This window comes from Erpetoichthys calabaricus, chromosome 10 (assembly GCF_900747795.2).
Source record: "Erpetoichthys calabaricus chromosome 10, fErpCal1.3, whole genome shotgun sequence".
Taxonomy (NCBI): Eukaryota; Metazoa; Chordata; class Cladistia; order Polypteriformes; family Polypteridae; genus Erpetoichthys; species Erpetoichthys calabaricus.
In genome coordinates, this window is record NC_041403.2 from 5174634 (window position 1) to 5195321 (window position 20688).

At 45.2% G+C, this 20688-nt stretch overlaps 1 protein-coding gene across 1 annotated transcript in view; it reads left to right on the forward strand.

Moving 5' to 3' along the window:
• Positions 1-20688, forward strand: part of hook1 (hook microtubule-tethering protein 1) — a 197464-nt gene that overhangs the window by 139100 nt on the left and 37676 nt on the right. The window contains exons 14-15 of the mRNA XM_028810785.2: positions 8052-8118; positions 16885-17025. Of these exons, the coding sequence (XP_028666618.1) occupies positions 8052-8118; positions 16885-17025 (208 nt within the window). The remainder of the gene's footprint in view (positions 1-8051; positions 8119-16884; positions 17026-20688) is intronic.

The following is a 20688-nucleotide window of genomic DNA, read 5'->3' on the forward strand; positions in this document are numbered from 1 at the left end:
CATGTGGCCTGTTCTGAAGAAAGCTGACTAAAAATGAGGCCTTTACTAGAGACATTTTAAGTAATTAACAAGTCTGTGTGCCACCTGAAACTACACATCACCGTTTATCAGGTTGTATGGTTGCCAATATTCACTTGTACTTTGCATATCTATATATATATAATTCACCAAGGCAGCCGACCATGGCAGGCAAGATGCAAGACAGAGCCACGCCCGCCAACTCATAGAGCCCTGCCCACCAACAATTCACAAAGCAGCCGACCATGGCACGTAAGACAGAGACCATGGGATACGCACGACAGAGCCCCGCCTGCCAACTCTAACCCTCCTCTCGCATCATGGGATACACACGACAGAGCCCCACCCGCCAAAACTAACCCTCATACCGTGTCCACCTTCGCTCTCGAGGCATGCACACTGCCTGCTCATGTGCCAGCACGCAAGACCTCACCAAACACTGCCTCAGTCGCTTTCGTCTCTGCTACAGTCCACATGCACCTCTGAGCCACGCTGACTTTTCATTGTTCTTTTTGGTTCCGGCTGCTTTTCTATATATAATCCACCAAGTCGCCCGACCATGGGATACACACGCAAGACAGAGCCACGCCCGCCAACTCTAACACTCCTCCCACGTCCATTACCTTCACGTTGTTTACCTTTTATTTCTGATCCTGTTCAACAACTATATGGTGACATCGACTTCTCAACTGTGACTCCGGAACAACTCAGTACGCGAGCTATATTAAGCGTCACCAACGAAGACTCGCTACATCTTAATGAACAAGTGCTGAAACTTATCCCTACCGACGAAGTAACTGTCCGCACAGACAATTTCCTGTTAGATTGGCCTTTGCAATGACAATTAATAAGGCACAGGGACAAACTTTCAAAACGATATGCCTGTATCTGCCAAAACCAGTTTTCAGTCACGGACAACTGTATGTTGCTCTCTCCAGAGTTCCATCCTTTCGTTCACGCAGTCGTATCCTTAAACCCACCCCATTTGGACAACTGTGTCGTTCAGGAAGTGTTCACCCATCAATAAATAATTATGCGGCGTATGCTACACCGCAGGTTGGCTAGTTGTTATTATTTCTGAATATTACCAATAATACATTGTTTAAATTGTAACTTAACTCCTGCTTGTCTTTTACTACACTTAATTGCCTGAGGTTATAAATGTAGAAGGGAAGGTGGGGAGAAGTTATATAGTATAATACCTTAGAAACAGTGGTAAGTCTGTGAGATTTGAGGCATTCTGACAAAAGCTACATATTAATAATACAAAAGGGGAAAGAAGAGTAAAATATTTCTCTGCCAAGACAAAACAATTCCCACAAACTTGTGATGTCAAAGTCTACTCTCTTCCAGGTTGTTTACTTAGCAATGTGATTTCAACCACTCCACAAAATGGTGTCACAAAAACTTTCTGGACCCAAGCTAATGTCATATTCAGAATCTTAGTTTAATAAAACCCCTAACTATATACATATTTAGCGGAAAACACACAAAAATGAAAGAAAAATGCCATTCAGAACATTTTCTCTCTCTTTATTTTCCTCTCCGCTTTGCTACATTTACCCCTCATGTTAAACTCTCCACTCCAATCACTTTTTGATTTTTGTTTTGCATTTGGATTTTTTTTTTTGCAAATAACTTCTTTATTATTAAGAATCCTTCTTTTCGTCATTTGATTCCAAAGGTTCCTCCTCCCCGTTTTTTTGAATCCACCCAAAAATTACTTTTCTTTTTTATGTTGCGCTATGTAGTTTGTAGTGATCGCAGTAGAGTGTTGTACCGTGTCAGCCATAGATTGATACAGGAGAAAGAAGGGTGAAATGACACCTTTTAGTGGCTAACTAAATAGATTACAAATGCAAGCTTTCGAGGCAGCTAAGGCCCCTTCATCAGGCAAGGTGTAACCTTGTTTGTAGTGATCGTCAAGAAAAATTTTAGTGTCAGGTCTTCATGTAAAACAGAGAAAAAAATATTATGATATAATACAAGCCAGTGGTGACCAATGCTGTGCAACAGCAAATAATGTGAAAAACATCTGTGGGGGGTGGAGGGGGGAATCTTACATTACTCGTGTCACATGATCCACATGCCAATTATCTAGTCGTATGCTCTCAACATTCAAAAAGCATACATTTTTTGTTTATCAAACAGATGCTTCCGGAAAAATCTCTGCACATCATAAACAGAAAACACAAGTCATGTGGTTTTGACTTTTCTTATCTTCAATTCAAAAACTCAATGTAAATAATTTCCATCCATCCATCCATTGTCTCCCGCTTATCCGAGGTCGGGTCGCGGGGGCAGCAGCTTGAGCAGAGATGCCCAGACTTCCCTCTCCCCGGCCACTTCTTCTAGCTCTTCCGGGAGAATCCCAAGGCGTTCCCAGGCCAGTCGAGAGACATAGTCCCTCCAGCGTGTCCTGGGTCTTCCCCGGGGCCTCCTCCCGGTTGGACGTGCCCGGAACACCTCACCAGGGAGGCGTCCAGGAGGCATCCTGATCAGATGCCCGAGCCACCTCATCTGACTCCTCTCGATGCGGAGGAGCAGCGGCTCTACTATGAGCCCCTCCCGGATGACTGAGCTTCTCTCCCTATCTTTAAGGGAAAGCCCAGACACCCTGCGGAGGAAACTCATTTCAGCCACTTGTATTCGCGATCTCATTCTTTCGGTCACTGCCCATAGTTCATGACCATAGGTGAGGGTAGGAACATAGATCGACTGGTAAATTGAGAGCTTCGCCTTGCGGCTCAGCTCCTTTTTCACCACGACTGACCGATGCAGCGCCCGCATTACTGCGGATGCCGCACCGATCCGCCTGTCGATCTCACGCTCCATTCTTCCCTCACTCGTGAACAAGACCCCGAGATACTTGAACTCCTCCACTTGGGGCAGGATCTCGCTACCAACCCTGAGAGGGCACTCCACCCTTTTCCGGCTGAGGACCATGATCTCGGATTTGGAGGTGCTGATTCTCATCCCAGCCGCTTCACACTCGGCTGCGAACCGATCCAGAGAGAGCTGAAGATCACGGCCTGATGAAGCAAACAGGACAACATCATCTGCAAAAAGCAGTGACCCAATCCTGGGCCCACCAAACCGGACCCCCTCAACACTCTGGCTGCGCCTAGAAATTCTGTCCATAAAAGTTATGAACAGAATCGGTGACAAAGGGCAGCCCTGGCGGAGTCCAACTCTCACTGGAAACGGGTTCGACTTACTGCCGGCAATGCGGACCAAGCTCTGGCACCGATCGTACAGGGACCGAACAGCCCTTATCAGGGGGGCTGGTACCCCATACTCTCGGAGTACCCCCCACAGGATTCCCCGAGGGACACAGTCGAATGCCTTTTCCAAGTCCACAAAACACATGTAGACTGGTTGGGCAAACTCCCATGCACCCTCCAGGACCCTGCTAAGGGTGTAGAGCTGGTCCACTGTTCTGCGACCAGGACGAAAACCACACTGTTCCTCCTGAATCCGAGGATCGATTATCCGACGGACCCTCCTCTCCAGGACCCCTGAATAGACTTTTCCAGGGAGGCTGAGGAGTGTGATCCCTCTGTAGTTTGAACACACCCTCCGATCCCCCTTCTTAAAGAGGGGGACTACCACCCCGGTCTGCCAATCCAGAGGCACTGTCCCTGATGTCCATGCAATGTTGCAGAGGCGTGTCAACCAAGACAGTCCTACAACATCCAGAGCCTTGAGGAACTCCGGGCGTATCTCATCCACCCCCAGGGCCCTGCCACCAAGGAGTTTTTTGACCACCTCGGTGACCTCAGTCCCAGAGATGGGGGAGCCCACCTCTGAGTCCCCAGGCTCTGCTTCCTCATTGGAAGGCATGTTAATGGGATTGAGGAGGTCTTCGAAGTACTCCCCCCACCGACCCACAACGTCCCGAGTCGTGGTCAGCAGCGCACCATCCCCACCATATACAGTGTTGACACTGCACTGCTTCCCCTCCCTGAGACGCCGGATGGTGGACCAGAATCTCCTTGAAGCCGTCCGAAAGTCGTTCTCCATGGCCTCCCCAAACTCCTCCCACGCCCGAGTTTTTCCCTCAGCAACCACCAAAGCCGCATTCCGCTTGGCCTGCCGGTACCTATCAGCTGCCTCCAGGGTCCCACAGGACAAAAGGGTCCTGTAGGACTCCTTCTTCAGCTTGACGGCATCCTTCACCGCCGGTGTCCACCAACGGGTTCGGGGATTGCCGCCACGACAGGCACCGACCACCTTACGGCCACAGCTCCGGTCAGCCGCCTCAACAATAGAGGCAAGGAACATGGCCCATTCGGACTCAATGTCCCCCACCTCCCTCGGGATGTGGTCGAAGTTCTGCCGGAGGTGGGAGTTGAAGCTACTTCTGACAGGGGGTTCTGCCAGACGTTCCCAGCAGACCCTCACAACACGTTTGGGCCTACCACGCCTGACCGGCATCCTCCCCCACCATCGAAGCCAACTCACCACCAGGTGGTGATCAGTTGACAGCTCCGCCCCTCTCTTCACCCGAGTGTCCAAGACATGTGGCCGCAAGTCTGACGACACGACCACAAAGTCGATCATCGAACTGAGGCCTAGGGTGTCCTGGTGCCAAGTGCACATATGAAGACCCCTATGCTTGAACATGGTGTTCGTTATGGACAATCCGTGACGAGCACAGAAGTCCAATAACAAAACACCGCTCGGGTTCAGATCGGGGGGGCCATTCCTCCCAATCACGCCCTTCCAGGTCTCACTGTCATTGCCCACGTGAGCATTGAAGTCTCCCAGCAGAACGAGGGAGTCCCCAGATGGTATGCCCTCTAGCACCCCCTCCAGGGACTCCAAAAAGGGTGGGTACTCTGAACTGCTGTTGAGTGCATACGCACAAACAACAGATAGGACCCGTCCCCCCACCTGAAGGCGAAGGGAGGCTACCCTCTCGTCTACTGGGGTAAACCCCAATGTACAGGCTCCAAGTCGGGGGGCAATAAGTATACCCACACCTGCTCGGCGCCTCTCACCGGGGGCAACTCCAGAGTGGCACAGAGTCCAGCCCCTCTCAAGGAGATTGGTTCCAGAGTCCAAGCTGTGCGTCGAGGTGAGTCCGACTATATCTAGCTGGAACCTCTCGACTTTGTGCACTAGCTCAGGCTCCTTCACCTTCAGAGAGGTGACATTCCACGTCCCAAGAGCCAGCTTCTGTAGCCGAGGATCGGACCGCCAAGGTCCCCGCCTTCGGCCACCACCCAACTCACACTGCACCCGACCTCCTTGGCCCCTCCCATAGGTGGTGAGCCCATGGGAAGGGGGACCCACGTTGCCTCTTCGGGCTGTGCCCGGCCAAGCCCCATGGGTGCAGGCCCGGCCACCAGGCGCTCGCCATCGAGCCCCACCTCCAGGCCTGGCTCCAGAGTGGGGCCCCGGTGACCCGCGTCCGGGCAAGGGAAAACACCGTCCAAAATTGTTTTTCATCATAGGAGGTTTTGTTTAACCGCTCTTTGTCTCATCCCTCACCTAGAACCAGTTTGCCTTGGGTGGCCCTACCAGGGGCATAAAGCCCTGGACAACAGAGCTCCTAGGATCATTGGGACACGCAAACCCCTCCACCACGATAAGGTGGTAGAATGAAATAAATTTATAATTAATTTAGACTACTTTCTAAGACTTAGTTTTTTACTTTAGATAGATAGATAGATAGATAGATAGATAGATAGATACTTTATTAATCCCAATGGGAAATTCACATTCTCCAGCAGCAGCATAATGATACAATAAATAATATTAAATTAAAGAATGATAATAAATAATTATTAATAATTATTGATCAACTAGGGGTTTACCCCCGCTTGCTTCGCTCACCAACCCCCCTTGCCTGCGCTACACGCCAGCCACTTCACATCTCTGCCGCTCGTGTTGTGTGGAGGGGGGCTGAACGCACCCCGAGGAGATACGTTCACTCCTGCGTAACCCCCTCTTAAACGGTGATACAATGGGAAACAAATAGTTTTTTTTTTTTTTTTTACCTCCTCTTTGCTCGATCAGCTGCTGGCTTAGTGCTGCTGCTGCAGTGCTGTGAGATCTGCATCTCGCACAGTGCTTCGAACATTTAAAAGCCTATACAGCAGCTGTCTTTGTCTTTTATTTCCGGCCCTGGCGGTGGTTAAATCTGTTGGCACAAAGTCTTGTCTAGCGGAACGTGAGTTCTTGATATTTTTTAGTTTATAATTTAAAAACGGAATAAGAATCTGAAAATCTAACAACATCACATTAAAGTTCAATAAATTCTGAAAAGAGTGATACCAAACATATATACAGGTATGTAGGTTTTTAAATAAGCCCGACTTAAAGTGTGACAAAAAGTATCACATAAAATTGTTGCACAAAATCGCTGCAGTTTTAGAGTTAGGATTTTATTTATAAAGAGTAGATGTGACAAAAGCCAAGTTTTCTTCACTGTGTTTCAGTGTAATAGAATAATTAGAATAATTTGTTGTTTCTGGCTCAACAAAAGAGACAACGGATGAGGCCGCTAAAAATTGCAGAAAACAGATTTTTTCCAAGGCAAGCCTGGCCCAGGCAAATGCACCGCTTAAGGCCCAGTTAGACCTCAAATTGGAAATAAGCCTTAATTTAAAAAAAAAAAAACACACACAGATCTCTTGAAAATGTCTCACCAGGGGATAACCATGTAATTCCAGCTGGAACAAAGACAAGACCCTCAAGGAGTCTTTATAAAATGAAGGTTTATTATCAGAAAGTAAAAGACAAAAAAATGCTAGAAAGAGCAACAAAAAGAGTTGCCTAAAAAAGCCAATCCATAGTAGAGAGAGTTTCCAAAGCATTAAACACAAGTCCTTAAACATAGCAAAAAATGTAAAAAAATCCAGTAAATACAAAGAATAGCAAAACCAAAATGGGGGTGAAGCTTGCCAAATCATCCGCACATACAAAATGTAACCGCAGAGGGACTGCAAATCCCATGAGCCTTTACTGTATATGGCTGGGCGCAGTCCTTCAATGGTGATTGACAGTTGGCCACACCCACAATATACATGGAACATAAAGGCATTTAAAGAAATTGTGCATCAATATTGGTAAACATAACAAAACCAGTAACACATTATACATGTTGACTAAATAACAAATGAACAGAACAATATTAGCAGAAATAATGATATTTGATTTAAATTGAAAAATGAACACAAAAACAAGGAAAAGGAACATAAACGTAAGCCAGGAAAGGAACCCTGGCCAAAACATAACAATGTGAAAACTTCCGAACTTCCAAAGAGGTGAAAACTTCTTACAGGCACTGCATATTATGCATATCTGTTTTTTTGGTATGGTATCTCCATGCTAATAAACTTCATCTTGAACTTGAACCTCATATTGAGTCAGGTAAAAAATTAGCCATCAGATGACACAGCGCACTTCCAAAATAAACTATTTAAAACACCCAATCCACCAGTTTAATTACATGTGGTAGGCAATCCCATTATTTTGTGTTTAACAATTATAATACATTTAGGTCTATTTGATCATCAAAAAAATGAAAACTAATCCCTACAATGTCAAAAAAGCCTGTTTAAATCCACTGTGATTCAACATTGTAAATCAATAAAACCTGAAAAGGTCCAAGGGGGTTCACACTTTGTATTGGCAGGCGTTCTCTGCAAATTCATGTTCATGTTGTTTCAGCTCATGTAACTTTTGTGGTAACCTCCACAAAGAGTAATGATCTAAAGGTTCAGGCTCAGCAAATTTTTCTTTCTTTAACTCCTGAGGATAATCTAATACAGATGTGGGAGGAAATTAGAATATCTAGAGAAAACGTTTGACAAGTGTTTGGGGGTTGGAGTTGGAATACAAACTCCATATAGAAGGCACAGCAAACAAGAATCGAACAGAGGTCCTCACACTGTGGGATGTGTGTATTGCTTTAATTGTGATGATGATTTGTAATGTGGCAAGAGATCACTGGAGAAATATGTGCTTCTTGTCTGCACTTTGAAGGCTAAAGATGTATACTTTATTATGTTCTAAAACTTTAGGCCTGTTACCAGATGGAAGTCCGAGCCATGGCAATTTGGCATCTGAGATGCTGCCTGTTGAGTTCAGGTAATGTCAGCCTTATTGTGTATATTCTGAAATGTTTTTGTTGTACAGTGGAACCTCGGGTCACGAATGTCTTGGACCAAGTACAAATCGGGTTACGACCAAAATGTTCGCCAAACTTTTGCATCTGTTCACGACCACGCACTCGGGTGATGAAGAAGCCAGTTTCTCTTTCGGTTCGTACACGCCGATGATTTCCGCACGTGTTCAGTCTCTCTCTGTGCATTCCCTGTGCAGTGAGAGAGCGAGAATGGGAGCGAGCGAGAGAGAGAGCCCAAGCAGGGGTGTTTGGCCGACACTCGGTGGGGAAGAAGGAAGCGGTCACTTCACTCCATCTGAGCGATCAAGGAGCTGGAGTGACCAGAAGAAGTAAGTAAATATTTAGTTTACTATTACACTGTGCATTCTATGGTACAGTGCATCCAGAAAGTATTCATAGCGCATCACTTTTTCCACATTTTGTTATGTTACAGCCTTATTCCAAAATGGATTCAATTCATTTTTTTCCTCAGAATTCTGCACACATAATTAACTATTTTTGTGCTTAAAAATCTTAAAAAAAAAATATACATTTACATACAGCTCGTATGGTCCGGAACAGATTAATTGTATTTAGATACAATCCTATGGGGGAAATTACTTCGGGTCACAACCAAATTGGGTTGCGACCAGAGTTTTGGAACGAATTACGGTCGTGACCCGAGGTTCCACTGTACCTTTTCAAGGTGGTAACTTTGGTTTTGTTTTCAACTATACATTAGTTCCATCATCTGTGGTGCTGATGGAATACTTAGGGACACCAACTGTAATTCTTTTTTAAAAAAAATAAAAGCTAATAGTTTTAAAGGAGTGATGAAGTGTTGCTGGTTGATCAACATATGCAAGAAAGTACATGCGATAACAAGGACCCTATAAAACTATAAAGGAAATGGTTTGTATTCACACATTTTGCATACTCTCTAGAGGACTTAACAGACAAGTACATTAAGTAAAAGTCAGTGAACCACAAGATTCACATGCTCCATCCAAGAGGTCAGTACCAGATGAAATCAGTCCGATCAGCTTCAGACAAAGTGCTGTTCCACTAGCATATGCCTAATAATAAAACCTCAGGGGCTAAGCGCCATTTCTTAGCGTGTGTTTCAGAATTACATCTCACAGGTGAAGCAGCTTAACTTTAACGTGTGTCACATTTAGTTCAAAGCTAAACTGTTAAAATAATACGCACCAAATATGAATATTCCGACTGTGATCCTCAGAGACTGAATTTTCCAGCATGTGTCCACAGGGAAAAAAGGTTATGCATTTTCAGCATTAGTACTTGTGATATCAGAGTCAAAGAACAGATGTAGTTTACAATAATTAATAATTTATTAACCAGTGGCACAAAAAACAGACGTCATAAAAAGGTTTGGGGCAGCCACCCGTGTATAATTTCCTGGCTGCAAAAGGATAAATTGTTCACACTGATATGCTCAGTACGGGAAGGGAGGTCGTTCAGAGTGGAAGAAAAAGGGTCCTCTTCCACAGGCTCGGACCCGGACGTGATGTCATCAAAAGGGCTGGAAATAGAAGTGACGTCACCAGGGCCAGGCAGGATTTCCCATGAACGGTCTGCAGGAAAATGAGACTATAAAGGTCAGTACACTCCACCACCCCCCAGTCTGGCGTGGAATTGCTCTCATTTAGACCCTTTAGCTGCCTCCCATGCGCATGTGTATGACACCAGCAAATTCAAAACTGTGTACAGTAATAGAATAAATAGAAATTTATGGTGAATAATGGCTAAGACCACAGACATGTGGTTTAGAGATTGCCCTAGAATCTTACAAATTAGCAGTTGAGTCCAGTCTCCCTATTATTATGAACAGGGGGCCCCAAAAGCACATATGTCACATAAATACTACGAAAATTGAGCACTTTGGGGGCATTACTGTCACAATCCCAACTAGAAACTGTTGTGGATAAAAAAACAGAGAAGGCAGTTACGAAGTCTTGTTGAGAATGCAGAACATTTCTTTATTTGTACTGACTTAGGTGCAAATGTCTCAGTCCATATAGGTAGCCCCGAATTAAACAATTCATCTCCTTTATACCCTTTTCTAAATACATAATCCAAATCTTAGTATACAGAATTTTATCACCTCATCTAGTACATCTGACTCATAATATGCAGAACGTTATCACTTTCTCCAATCAACTAAAGCAACCAGTAATTTCTAATTCTTATTGATTCTCCCATTATTATGAATACCACTTTGTTAACAGGGGTGTTTGGCAAATTCTCCCATTGGTCTTAGCACCACTTTATAAGACGGGTGGTTGGGCTTTCTCATCAGTTTATCTGTGCTTTCTGAAGCAGTGTTCACTACTCAGTTACTTCATCCTAACCTTGGAAAATTACACTGGTAACTTCTATAAAATGGGGGAAAAGACCTCCGGCACTTAAGATTTAAGTTACATTTAGTTAACCCTTGAATTATATCCAGTTCTTTTCCTTATGCTTAATATTTTCATTTTGTTATAGCTTCATATATACACTCACTTCCACTTTATTAGGTAGACCTGTTCAATGCAAATATCTAATCAGTCAATCACACGGCAGCAACTCAATGCACTTAGACATGTGGCCATTGTCAAGATAACTTGTGGAAGTTCAAGCCCAGCATCAGAATGGGGAGCAAAGTTGATTAAAGTGACTTTGAACTTGGCATGGTTGTTGGTGCCAGACGTGCTGGTCTGAGTACTTCAGAAACTGCTGATCTACTGGAATTTTCACCCACAACCATCTCTAGGGTTTACAAGAAAAAGAGAAAATGTCCAGTGAGCAGCAGTTCTCTGGGCAAAAATGCCTCGTTGATCTCAGAGGTCAGAAGAGAATGGCCAGACTGAGTCAAGCTGATAGAAAATCAACAGTACCTCAAATAACCACTCGTTAAAACCGAGGTGTAGAACAACATCTCTGAATACACAACGTGTCGAACCTTGAAGCAGATGGGCTACAGCAGCAGGAGGCCACACTGGGTGCCAAGCAACTGAGGTTACAATTCACACAGACTTGCCAAAATTAGACAATTGAAGGTTGTAAAAACGTTGCATTTAAATGATGCTCAACAGCCCGTGGCAAGCTATTTGACCAATTTGAGTGTAAAGACTGTGTACAGTTGATACGATTACACATTTGCAGATTAATAGTTAACTGAAGAGTGAGGGGTAATTCCCTGACTCATGGGAACTTGTAGCTAATTTAATAAACTCAACTGTAATGTCAGGAAGCATTAACGCAGGTTCAGTAGGTGTGTTTAAACACATAGCAGTTCTCATCCCTGACAAAGATCAAAAGCTAAACTAACTCTGATGTGGAGATAAGGTTGCTGCTAATGCAATGCTTAGGACAGGCCTCTGCACTTGGGTCATTTCTCCTTTCTTTCGGCTGCTTTCTTTAGGTTTCGCCACAGCTTCCCATCTTCATCATCTTGCTCTGTCACACTCACCACTTGCATGTCCTCTCTTACCAAATCCATAAACCTCCTCTTAGGCCTTCCTCTGTTCCTTTTATCTGGCAGCTCTATCCTTAGCACCCTTTTCCCAATATACCCAGCATCTCTCCTCTTCACATTTCTCAACCAACGCAATCTCGCCTCTCCAGCTTTTTTCTCCAAACTGTCCGACCTGAGCTGACCCTCTAATGTCCTCATTTCTAATCCTGTCCATCCTCATCACATCCAATGCAAATCTTAGTATCTTTAACTCTGCCACCTCCAGCTCTGTCCCATCTTTTTATCAGTGCCACCGTTGTCAACCCATATAACATAGCTAGTCTCATCTTGTAGACCTTCCCTTTCACTCTTGCTGGTACCCATCTGTCACAAATCACTCCTGACACTCATCTACACCCACTACACCCTGCCTGCACTCTCTTCTTCACCTCTCTTCCACAATCCCCATTACTCTGTACTGCTGATCCCAAGTATTTAAACTCATCCACCTTTGCCAACTCTACTCCCTGCATCCTCACTATTCCACTGATCTCCCTCTCATTCACACACATGTATTCTGTCTTATTCCTGCTGACCTTCATTCCTCTCCAGGGTCTCCTCAACCTGCTCCTTACTCTCATTACAAATCACAATATCATCCGCAAACATCATAGTCCATGGGGACTTCTGTCTAATCTCAACTGTCAACCTGTCCATCACCATTGCAAATAAGAAAGGGCTCAGAGCCAATCTCTGATGTAATCCTACCTTGGCCTTAAACTCATCCGTCACTCCTTCCACAGACCTCAACACTGTCTCACTTTCCTATATATACTGCACCACTCTTACATACTTCTCTGTCATTCCCGACTTCCTCATACATATGCTTTCTTTAGGTCCACAAAGACACAATGGAACTCTTTCTGGACTTCTCTATACTTTCTCCATCAACACCCACAGAGCAAGCATTCCATCCGTTGTGCTCTTTCCCGGCATGAAACCATACTGCTGCTCACTAATCATCACCTCCCTTCTTAACCGAGCTTCCACTACTGTTTCTCATAAGTTCATGCAGTGATCCACATTAGCTCCAATTATCCTACACAGGTAACATTGCATTGTATTCAAATAATGCACCCATTCTTCTTGAAAAGATTTGAAATTTAAAGGTCTTTTGTGATAAATACATGGCATTTCTTTAGTGTGCAATGAAAGAAAAGAACTTGATTCTTGCTTATTATACGGAAACGTTCCGAAATGGCCGAGACAAATTTTTGGAGATCTACTGTCTAAAATCACTGTCTTGTAGTGATCCTGCAAGCAGACTTACCTATTTCAATAATTATCACAGGTGTCTTCAACCTTCTAATCACTTGTTCCGTCAGTTAAATGTCCTCATTCAGGTGTTTTGTATCACGTTAATCATAGAGAAAAGATTGAAAGACAGAGAGCTGTTTGAGGATGGAAAAAAAGAAGGTAAGAGCCAAGTATGGTCAGTGTCAAGGCAATAAGACCAAACCCACAGAGCTTCATGTACCTGTGATGGTGTTGCCAATATCACCAAAAAGTTTATGGCCAATGCGACTGTAGCCAACATCCCTAGACATGGCCACAGGAGGTAAACTGCCAAAAAATTGTAGAGGGGGACAGTTCAAGTGGTAGAATAAGAACAAAAAAAATGCTTCAAAACCAGTCCAAGCTGACCTTTAAGGTCAAACTGCCCCACCGCATCTGAAAGACCCTTCTACCAGGAGAAAAACACAAAAAAGCCTGACTGGAGACTGCCAGAATGGTTGAGACGAGACATAGTTGTTGTGGAAGAATTGACTAAAAAACATCTCTTATGTACACAAAAAACAAAATGAAGCCTTCCAAAATGTGGAGTAGGCTCAGGGAGGTTTTTGGGGTTAGTTTGCTGCTTCTTTGAATCTATGCAGGAAACCATAAAGTTAGTGGACAAGGCATTTTGAACTGAAACATACAGTCAAGAGTCAGAAAGCTATGTCTCAGTTATGGGTCAAGGGTCCTCCAGCAGGATGATGACCAAAATCAAACTCCATAAAGCACATAAGAATGGAGAAGGAGAAGACATTGGACTGGCCTTCAAAGAGTCATGATCTGAATCCCATTGCACATCTGTGGAAAGAGATGAAACTCAGCAGTCATCAAACTTGAGAAACCTGGAGCAGAGTGGTCAAGTCAGCAGTTGAGAAGTGTAGAAATCAGATGGGGAGCCTCAGAAACCCCCTGATGGAAGGTCTTGTCTCTAAAGGAGGTGCTACCCAATATTAGGTCATGGGGGCCAATGTTGTTGTCTGTGTCATTCCAGTTGTTTCATTGCTTAAAAATAATACATCAAATTGTGCATCAAAAGCAAAGTTTATGTTCTATTAAATGTAAAATAAAAATGGTAGATACCAAAAACTAGTTGGTTTTAGCCTAATTATGAGAAAATTGTAATTTTTGCTTTTTTATATAAAGTTGAAGTGTGCCACCTATGGGAGGGGCCAAGGAGGTCGGGTGCAGTGTGAGTTGGGTGGTGGCCAAAGGTGGGGACCTTGGCAGTCTGATCCTCAACTACAGAAGCTGGCTCTTGGGACGTGGAATGTCACCTCTATGAAGGGAAAGGAGCCTGAGCTAGTGCGCGAGGTTGAGAAGTCCCGGCTAGATATAGTCGGACTCACCTCGACGCACAGCTTGGACTCTGGAACCAGTCTCCTTGAGAGGAGCTGGACTCTCTACCACTCTGGAGTTGCCCCCGGTGAGAGACGCCGAGCGGGTGTGGGTATACTTATTGCCCCCCGACTTGGAGCCTGTACATTGGGGTTTACCCCGGTGGACGAGAGGGTAGCCTCCCTCCGCCTTTGGGTGGGGGGACAGGTCCTAACTGTTGTTTGTGCGTATGCACTGAACAGCAGTTCGGAGTACCCACCCTTTTTGGAGTCCCTGGAGGGGGTGCTAGAGGGCATACCTTCTGGGGACTCCCTCGTACTGCTGGGAGACTTCAATGCTCAGTGAGACCTGGAAGGGCGTGATTGGGAGGAATGGCCCCCCCGATCTGAACCCGAGTGGTGTTTTGTTATTGGACTTCTGTGCTCGTCACGGATTGTCCATAACGAACACCATGTTCAAGCATAGGGGTGTTCATATGTGCACTTGGCACCAGGAAACCCTAGGCCTCAGTTCGATGATCGACTTTGTGGTCATGTCGTCGGACTTGCGGCCACATGTCTTGGACACTCGGGTGAAGAGAGGGGCGGAGCTGTCAACTGATCACCACCTGGTGGTGAGTTGGCTTCGATGGTGGGGGAGGATGCCGGTCAGGCCTGGTAGGCCCAAACGTGTTGTGAGGGTCTGTTGGGAACGTCTGGCAGAGCCCCCTGTCAGAAGTAGCTTCAACTCCCACCTCCGGCAGAACTTCGACCATGTCCCGAGGGAGGTGGGGGACATTGAGTCCGAATGGGCAATGTTCCGTGCCTCAGTTGTTGAGGCGGCTGGCCATAAGGTGGTCGGTGCCTGTCGTGGCGCCAATCCCCGAACCCATTGGTGGACACCAGCGGTGAGGGATGCTGTCAAGCTGAAGAAGGAGTCCTACAGGTCCCTTTTGTCCTGTGGGACTCTGGAGACAGCTGATAGGTTAGGCAGGCCAAGCGGAATGCGGCTTCAGTGGTTACTGAGGCAAAAACTCGGGCATGGTAGGAGGTTGGGGAGGCCATGGAGAACGACTTTCGGACGGCTTCAAGGAGATTCTGGTCCACCGTCCGGCGTCTCAGGAGGGGGAAGCAGTGCAGTGTCAACACTGTGTATGGTGGGGATGGTGCACTGCTGACCTCGACTCAGGACGTTGTGGGTCGGTGGGGGGAGTACTTCGAAGACCTCCTCAATCCCACTAACATGCCTTCAAATGAGGAAGCAGAGCCTGGGGACTCTGTAGTGGGCTCCCCCATCTCTGGGACTGAGGTCACCGAGGTGGTCAAAAAACTCCTTGGTGGCAGGGCCCCGGGGGTGGATGAGATACGCCCGGAGTTCCTCAAGTCTCTGGATGTTGTAGGGCTGTCTGGGTTGACACGTCTCTGCAACATCGCATGGACATCAGGGACAGTGCCTCTGGATTGGCAGACCGGGGTGGTGGTCCCCCTCTTTATGAAGGGGGACCAGAGGGTGTGTTCCAACTACAGAGGGATCACACTCCTCAGCCTCCGTGGAAAAGTCTATTCGGGGGTTCTGGAGAGGAGGGTCCGTCGGATAGTCGAACCTCGGATTCAGGAGGAACAGTGTGGTTTTCGTGCTGGTCGCGGAACAGTGGACCAGCTCTACATGCTTAGCAGGGTCCTGGAGGGTGCATGGGAGTTCGCCCAACCAGTCTACATGTGTTTTGTGGACTTGGAAAAGGTGTTCGACCGTGTCCCTCGGGGAATTCTATCTGTCGTGGTGAAAAAGGAGCTGAGCCGTAAGGCAAAGCTCTCAATTTACCAGTCAATCTACGCTCCTACCCTCACCTATGGTCATGAGCTATGGGTAGTGACCGAAAGAACGAGATCACGAATACAAGAGGCTGAAATGAGTTTCCTCCGCAGGGTGTCTGGGCTCACCCTTAAAGATAGGGTGAGAAGCTCAGTCATCCGGGAGGGGCTCAGAGTAGAGCCGCTGCTCCTCCGCATCGAGAGGAGTCAGATGAGGTGGCTCGGGCATGTCCAACCGGGAGGAGGCCCCGGGGAAGACCCAGGTCACGCTGGAGGGATTATGTCTCCCGGCTGGCCTGGGAACGCCTTGGGATTCTCCCGGAAGAGCTAGAAGAAGTGGCCGGGGAGAGGGAAGTCTGGGCATCTTTGCTCAAGCTGCTGCCCCTGCGACCTGACCTCAGATAAGCGGAAGAGGATGGATGGATGGATGGATGGATGAAGTGTGCTGATTATTTTCGCCCATATGTGTTAAGTCGTGGGAGTCTTCAGACTTTAAAACAAATGGGTGTGGATTCAGTGTCAGATGGAGTTTGTCACATGATCTGCCTGGGCTCACTTTATGAAAAAATATTTAAAACAAAATATGTTAAGCAGTTTTTAGTAAAGCACACTATGATGGCTGTCACTGCAGAAAGGTGATCGTGATTTATCCAATAGTATTTTTTTTTACCTAATGTTAATCTAATGTGAAGTCAAGCAAAATGACACCTTTTTGCTTGACTTCTCACTACATTCATAATGGCTAACACAGCACAACACCCTAGTACCACATGCTAACCTAATGTAAAGTTTGTTTTATAATATGGATGTTTTTTTTTCCCCTGCAGGGAGAAGTTCCTTCGGCTTCAACATGAAAACAAAATGCTGCGTGTTCAGCAGCAGGGGTCTGAGAATGAGCGCATTGCAGAGCTGCAGGTGATGTTGGAGGAGATTCAGCGCATGAAAAACGAACTGGAGACCGAGCTCAGGTAACTGGCGATGAAAGCAGACCAACTCTTTGCTGTCTTTTGGCTGCTATTTGTATAGGCGCTTCTAGCAGTGCCACCTGTTTTACTTTGTGATTCGTTAGTTTCCTGCTGGATGCTTTATGATGTCCAAGCCGTTTTGTGCTAAAATGATAGAAATGTATAAGTGGAAGAAACAGGAGATAAAAAGACAGGCTGAGAAGCCATTAAACGGGGATGTTTTATTGTGTGAGGGTTTTGTAGTGACCATATCCAAAAACATTAAATGCTTTTTCCCACACTCTAATGCTTTGTTATGTAGACCCACAAATATAACCTTCACTCCAACTCTTGTTCTCTTATCCTTGCACTCATCTGGTCTGGAAGGAGAGATAGCCCACATCTGCAGTGCTCCTCTAGCTGGGCCGAGAGTTCATCTGCACCCAGGACGGGCTGTTACTGTGTTTAACTTCTCCTATTAGAGGATGTCCCCACTTTATTCATTTATACCCCAGACAGCAAGACAGAGCAACAAGGCAGGCAAGGGGAGCAGGCAATAAGCTTTTATTCATTCATTATGAAGTTTTACATTCTTAAATATTGTTAATGTGCCAAAATGCACAAGCAGAATAAAATTAAAAGGCAAACAGGTGTTTGAAGATCAATTGATATAGTGCTCGCCAGTTCATGAGCTGTCATGGATGATGCTTGTGGCATTCAGGTTCTTAAGGATACATCGCTGTGTGACTGCGTTCTCTTAATGGCTATGGTCTTCTTTCTTCTCCTCGTTCCTTGTTCTTCTCTTCAATGACACTTTCACTTTAAACTGATGAGTTTTTAAAGCTTGTTAGGCCCATAGTGAATACTTCTAACACTTCTCTGTCCGGTATCTTATGAAACTAGGGGGCTCCGCCCCCTGCTCGCTTCGCTCGCCAACCCCTGGTGTTGGGAATGACAAAGAGCGTGATGTATGAATGAGATATAGAATAGTGTGACGGTGTAGATGATGCAAATAGAAAGCAAACAATAAAGTGTGTGGCACAGTGTAAAGGTTTATTGGAAAATTTCTTTGTACACGCCGTTTAAGTGTAAAAGGTAATTCCAGGTCAGAACTTGTAAGGTCAATGAAGATGGTCATTATCGTGATCAGAGTCAACTTTGTCAGAGCTTAGAAAGAGTTGTGTTTCTCTAGGAAGTAATGGAATGACTTGGGTATTTATGTTTTCCACATTAATATTTTTTGGACATAATATAGTGCGTTGTGTTAAAAGGAGCATTTGGTCTAATGAGATTGCTGTTCCAAATCTCTCTGTAACTAAGTCGTCGCAGATAAAGGCTTGAGGAATTGTAATAATATGTGGCTGAAGTCAATCTGTATTGGTGAGTGTACCATCACTCAGTTGTAATAAGCAATTGTTATGATCTGGTTCTGGACATCGTATCTTTTTTACTAACTGTATCTTTTGAAAGCAATGCCAATTGTCTGCGTATTTTAAGGTGCACTGAACAATAGCTGAGCGCATGGCATCTAGAAGAATAGCTAATCACTGTTTAAAATCTCCTCCTAATAAAAGTACCTTTCCTCCAAATCGAATATTATTATTCATAAACGTTTGTAGAAGTTTATGAATGGTGTTGAGTAAGTGATTTCATGCCATTGTACATTCATCAATAAATAACATTTTTTGAAGACGGATGTCACGTGCAGTGCCACCGTTAATGTTCATAGTGGATACCGATTTGTAGGATCTAATGCAGTTGATAAAGATTTCACTTTCAGGTACATCGTCAGTTAGAATCTTCTGTAGATATTCAGTATATGAATGTAAAGAAGGCAGTCTAATTTGACCCTTTTGACAACAATGTCTAAATGTATTACTTGTATTGCCAGTTGTTTCTTCAGGGAAGTGAACTGAATGACAATGATTGCAAATGACATTCATTAATCCGAATGAATTTTCCCGGTGTATGTTTTGCTTGTGCCGTTTGAGAGGCGCGTTGTTGCATATGTAGTATTTGGGACGTGTTGTTTTGGAGCTGTAATCGATTTGCCTGTGCTGTGTGAGAAGCCCGTTGTAGCCTTCGCTGCCATTAACGTATGTCTGAGACGGGAGGTGTTTCGTTTTGAATCCGTGCCTGTTGCGATGCAGCACTTTGATTGATAGTTTGCGTCATGTGGATCCAGGATGTAGATTTGTGCATATTTGCGTTGTTGATTTGTTTCAGGGTGCACTGTTCCAATGCGATGCAGTATTTGTGCACATATGGGAAAGCAGTATGGGCCATTGCCTTTTGGTGGCCTGATATTTACTAAAAGCAAATGAACTATTGTAGGATCTAACGCAGTTCATAAAGTTTTTACTTTTAGGTACATCGTTAGTTAGAAGCTTTAGTTGAGCTTTGCGTTTTTGGAGTCGAGACATTTTTTCTTTTAGAAATATGGATAAGTAATAAGAAGTATTGCACTCACTGTTAATATGGAGACTTTTCTGCGGTTGAACGGTTAATAGTGCCTTATTGTAATGAGATCCACCTATGCTGCATAGCCGTCTATTTTGTTGTTTCTTTCGTGTTCGTGTGTTTGTTCCTGTTATCCTTTCCTTTTCGTTTTGTACCCGTGACCGTGTATTCATGACTTGTTTCTTTCTCAGCATCCGAAATATGGATAAGTAATAAGGAGGGTCGCAGTCACTGTTAATATGTTTCCTTTTCTGCAGTTGAACGGTTAATAGTGCTTTATTGTAAGGAGATCCACCAATGCTGACACCTATGCTGTCTAGTGTGAAGGTGCTGACGTTCACTTTAGAATATGTGGCTTTGGGTGTCACTTCTTATGGATGTGGGGGAGGGGAGGGATTGTTGAGGATTGTTGTCGCGCGAGCGTCTTCTTTCTTTTTGTGTTCCTGTGTCTTGTTGAATCCCCCTCTTTGTGTGTGTCCCGTCCCTCGCTTGTAGGGTCTGTGGGGTGGTTTTGTGTTCTTTTTTTTGTGTTCCATGGGCTTGTTGAATCCCCCTCTTGGTGTGTGTCCCGTCCGGTACCTGTAGGGGGGGGGGGGGGGTTGGTGTTGTGCGCGAGCCTCTTTTTTTTTTTTTTTTTTTTTCGGGTCTAGTTTCGTGTGCAATGTGTTTCGTGCTTTTCCTGCGTTTGACTTTGCGCCTCATTTCTCCTTTTTGTATGTGCTCACTCCTTTTTTCTGTGGTCTTGTCCGCCACTCGCGGCCCCTCATCCGCCTCTCTCGCCCTCTTTTGTCCGCCTTTCTCGGCTCCTCAGCCGACTCTCGCGGACTCTTTTTGCTCCTGCGCAGTACGTCTTTTTGCAGCTACGGCCCATGGCCGGATGTGCCTGCGTCCATCATCCGGTTTAGCATTCTCGGTTAGTAATATGGATTTAACATCATCAAATCATATTTCTCTATACGGGCAGTGGTGAAAAACCAGGAAAAGCAAACAAACCAAAGTAACGAAGCCCAATATGTTAACCCAAACAAGAAGTCTGAAGTTCTGGCAAAAGAAAGTCATAACCCACATGCCTTCTTTTAATAATCACTCACAACTAACAATGGATCCCAAGTTCATAGGCCTTTGGGCCTGACAAGACATTGAGCCTTCTCCCCTAACAGCTTAGCTATTAGCTAAACAAACAAGCTTGATTGACTGAATGCTATTTTCTTTTTTTTTTGTCAAACT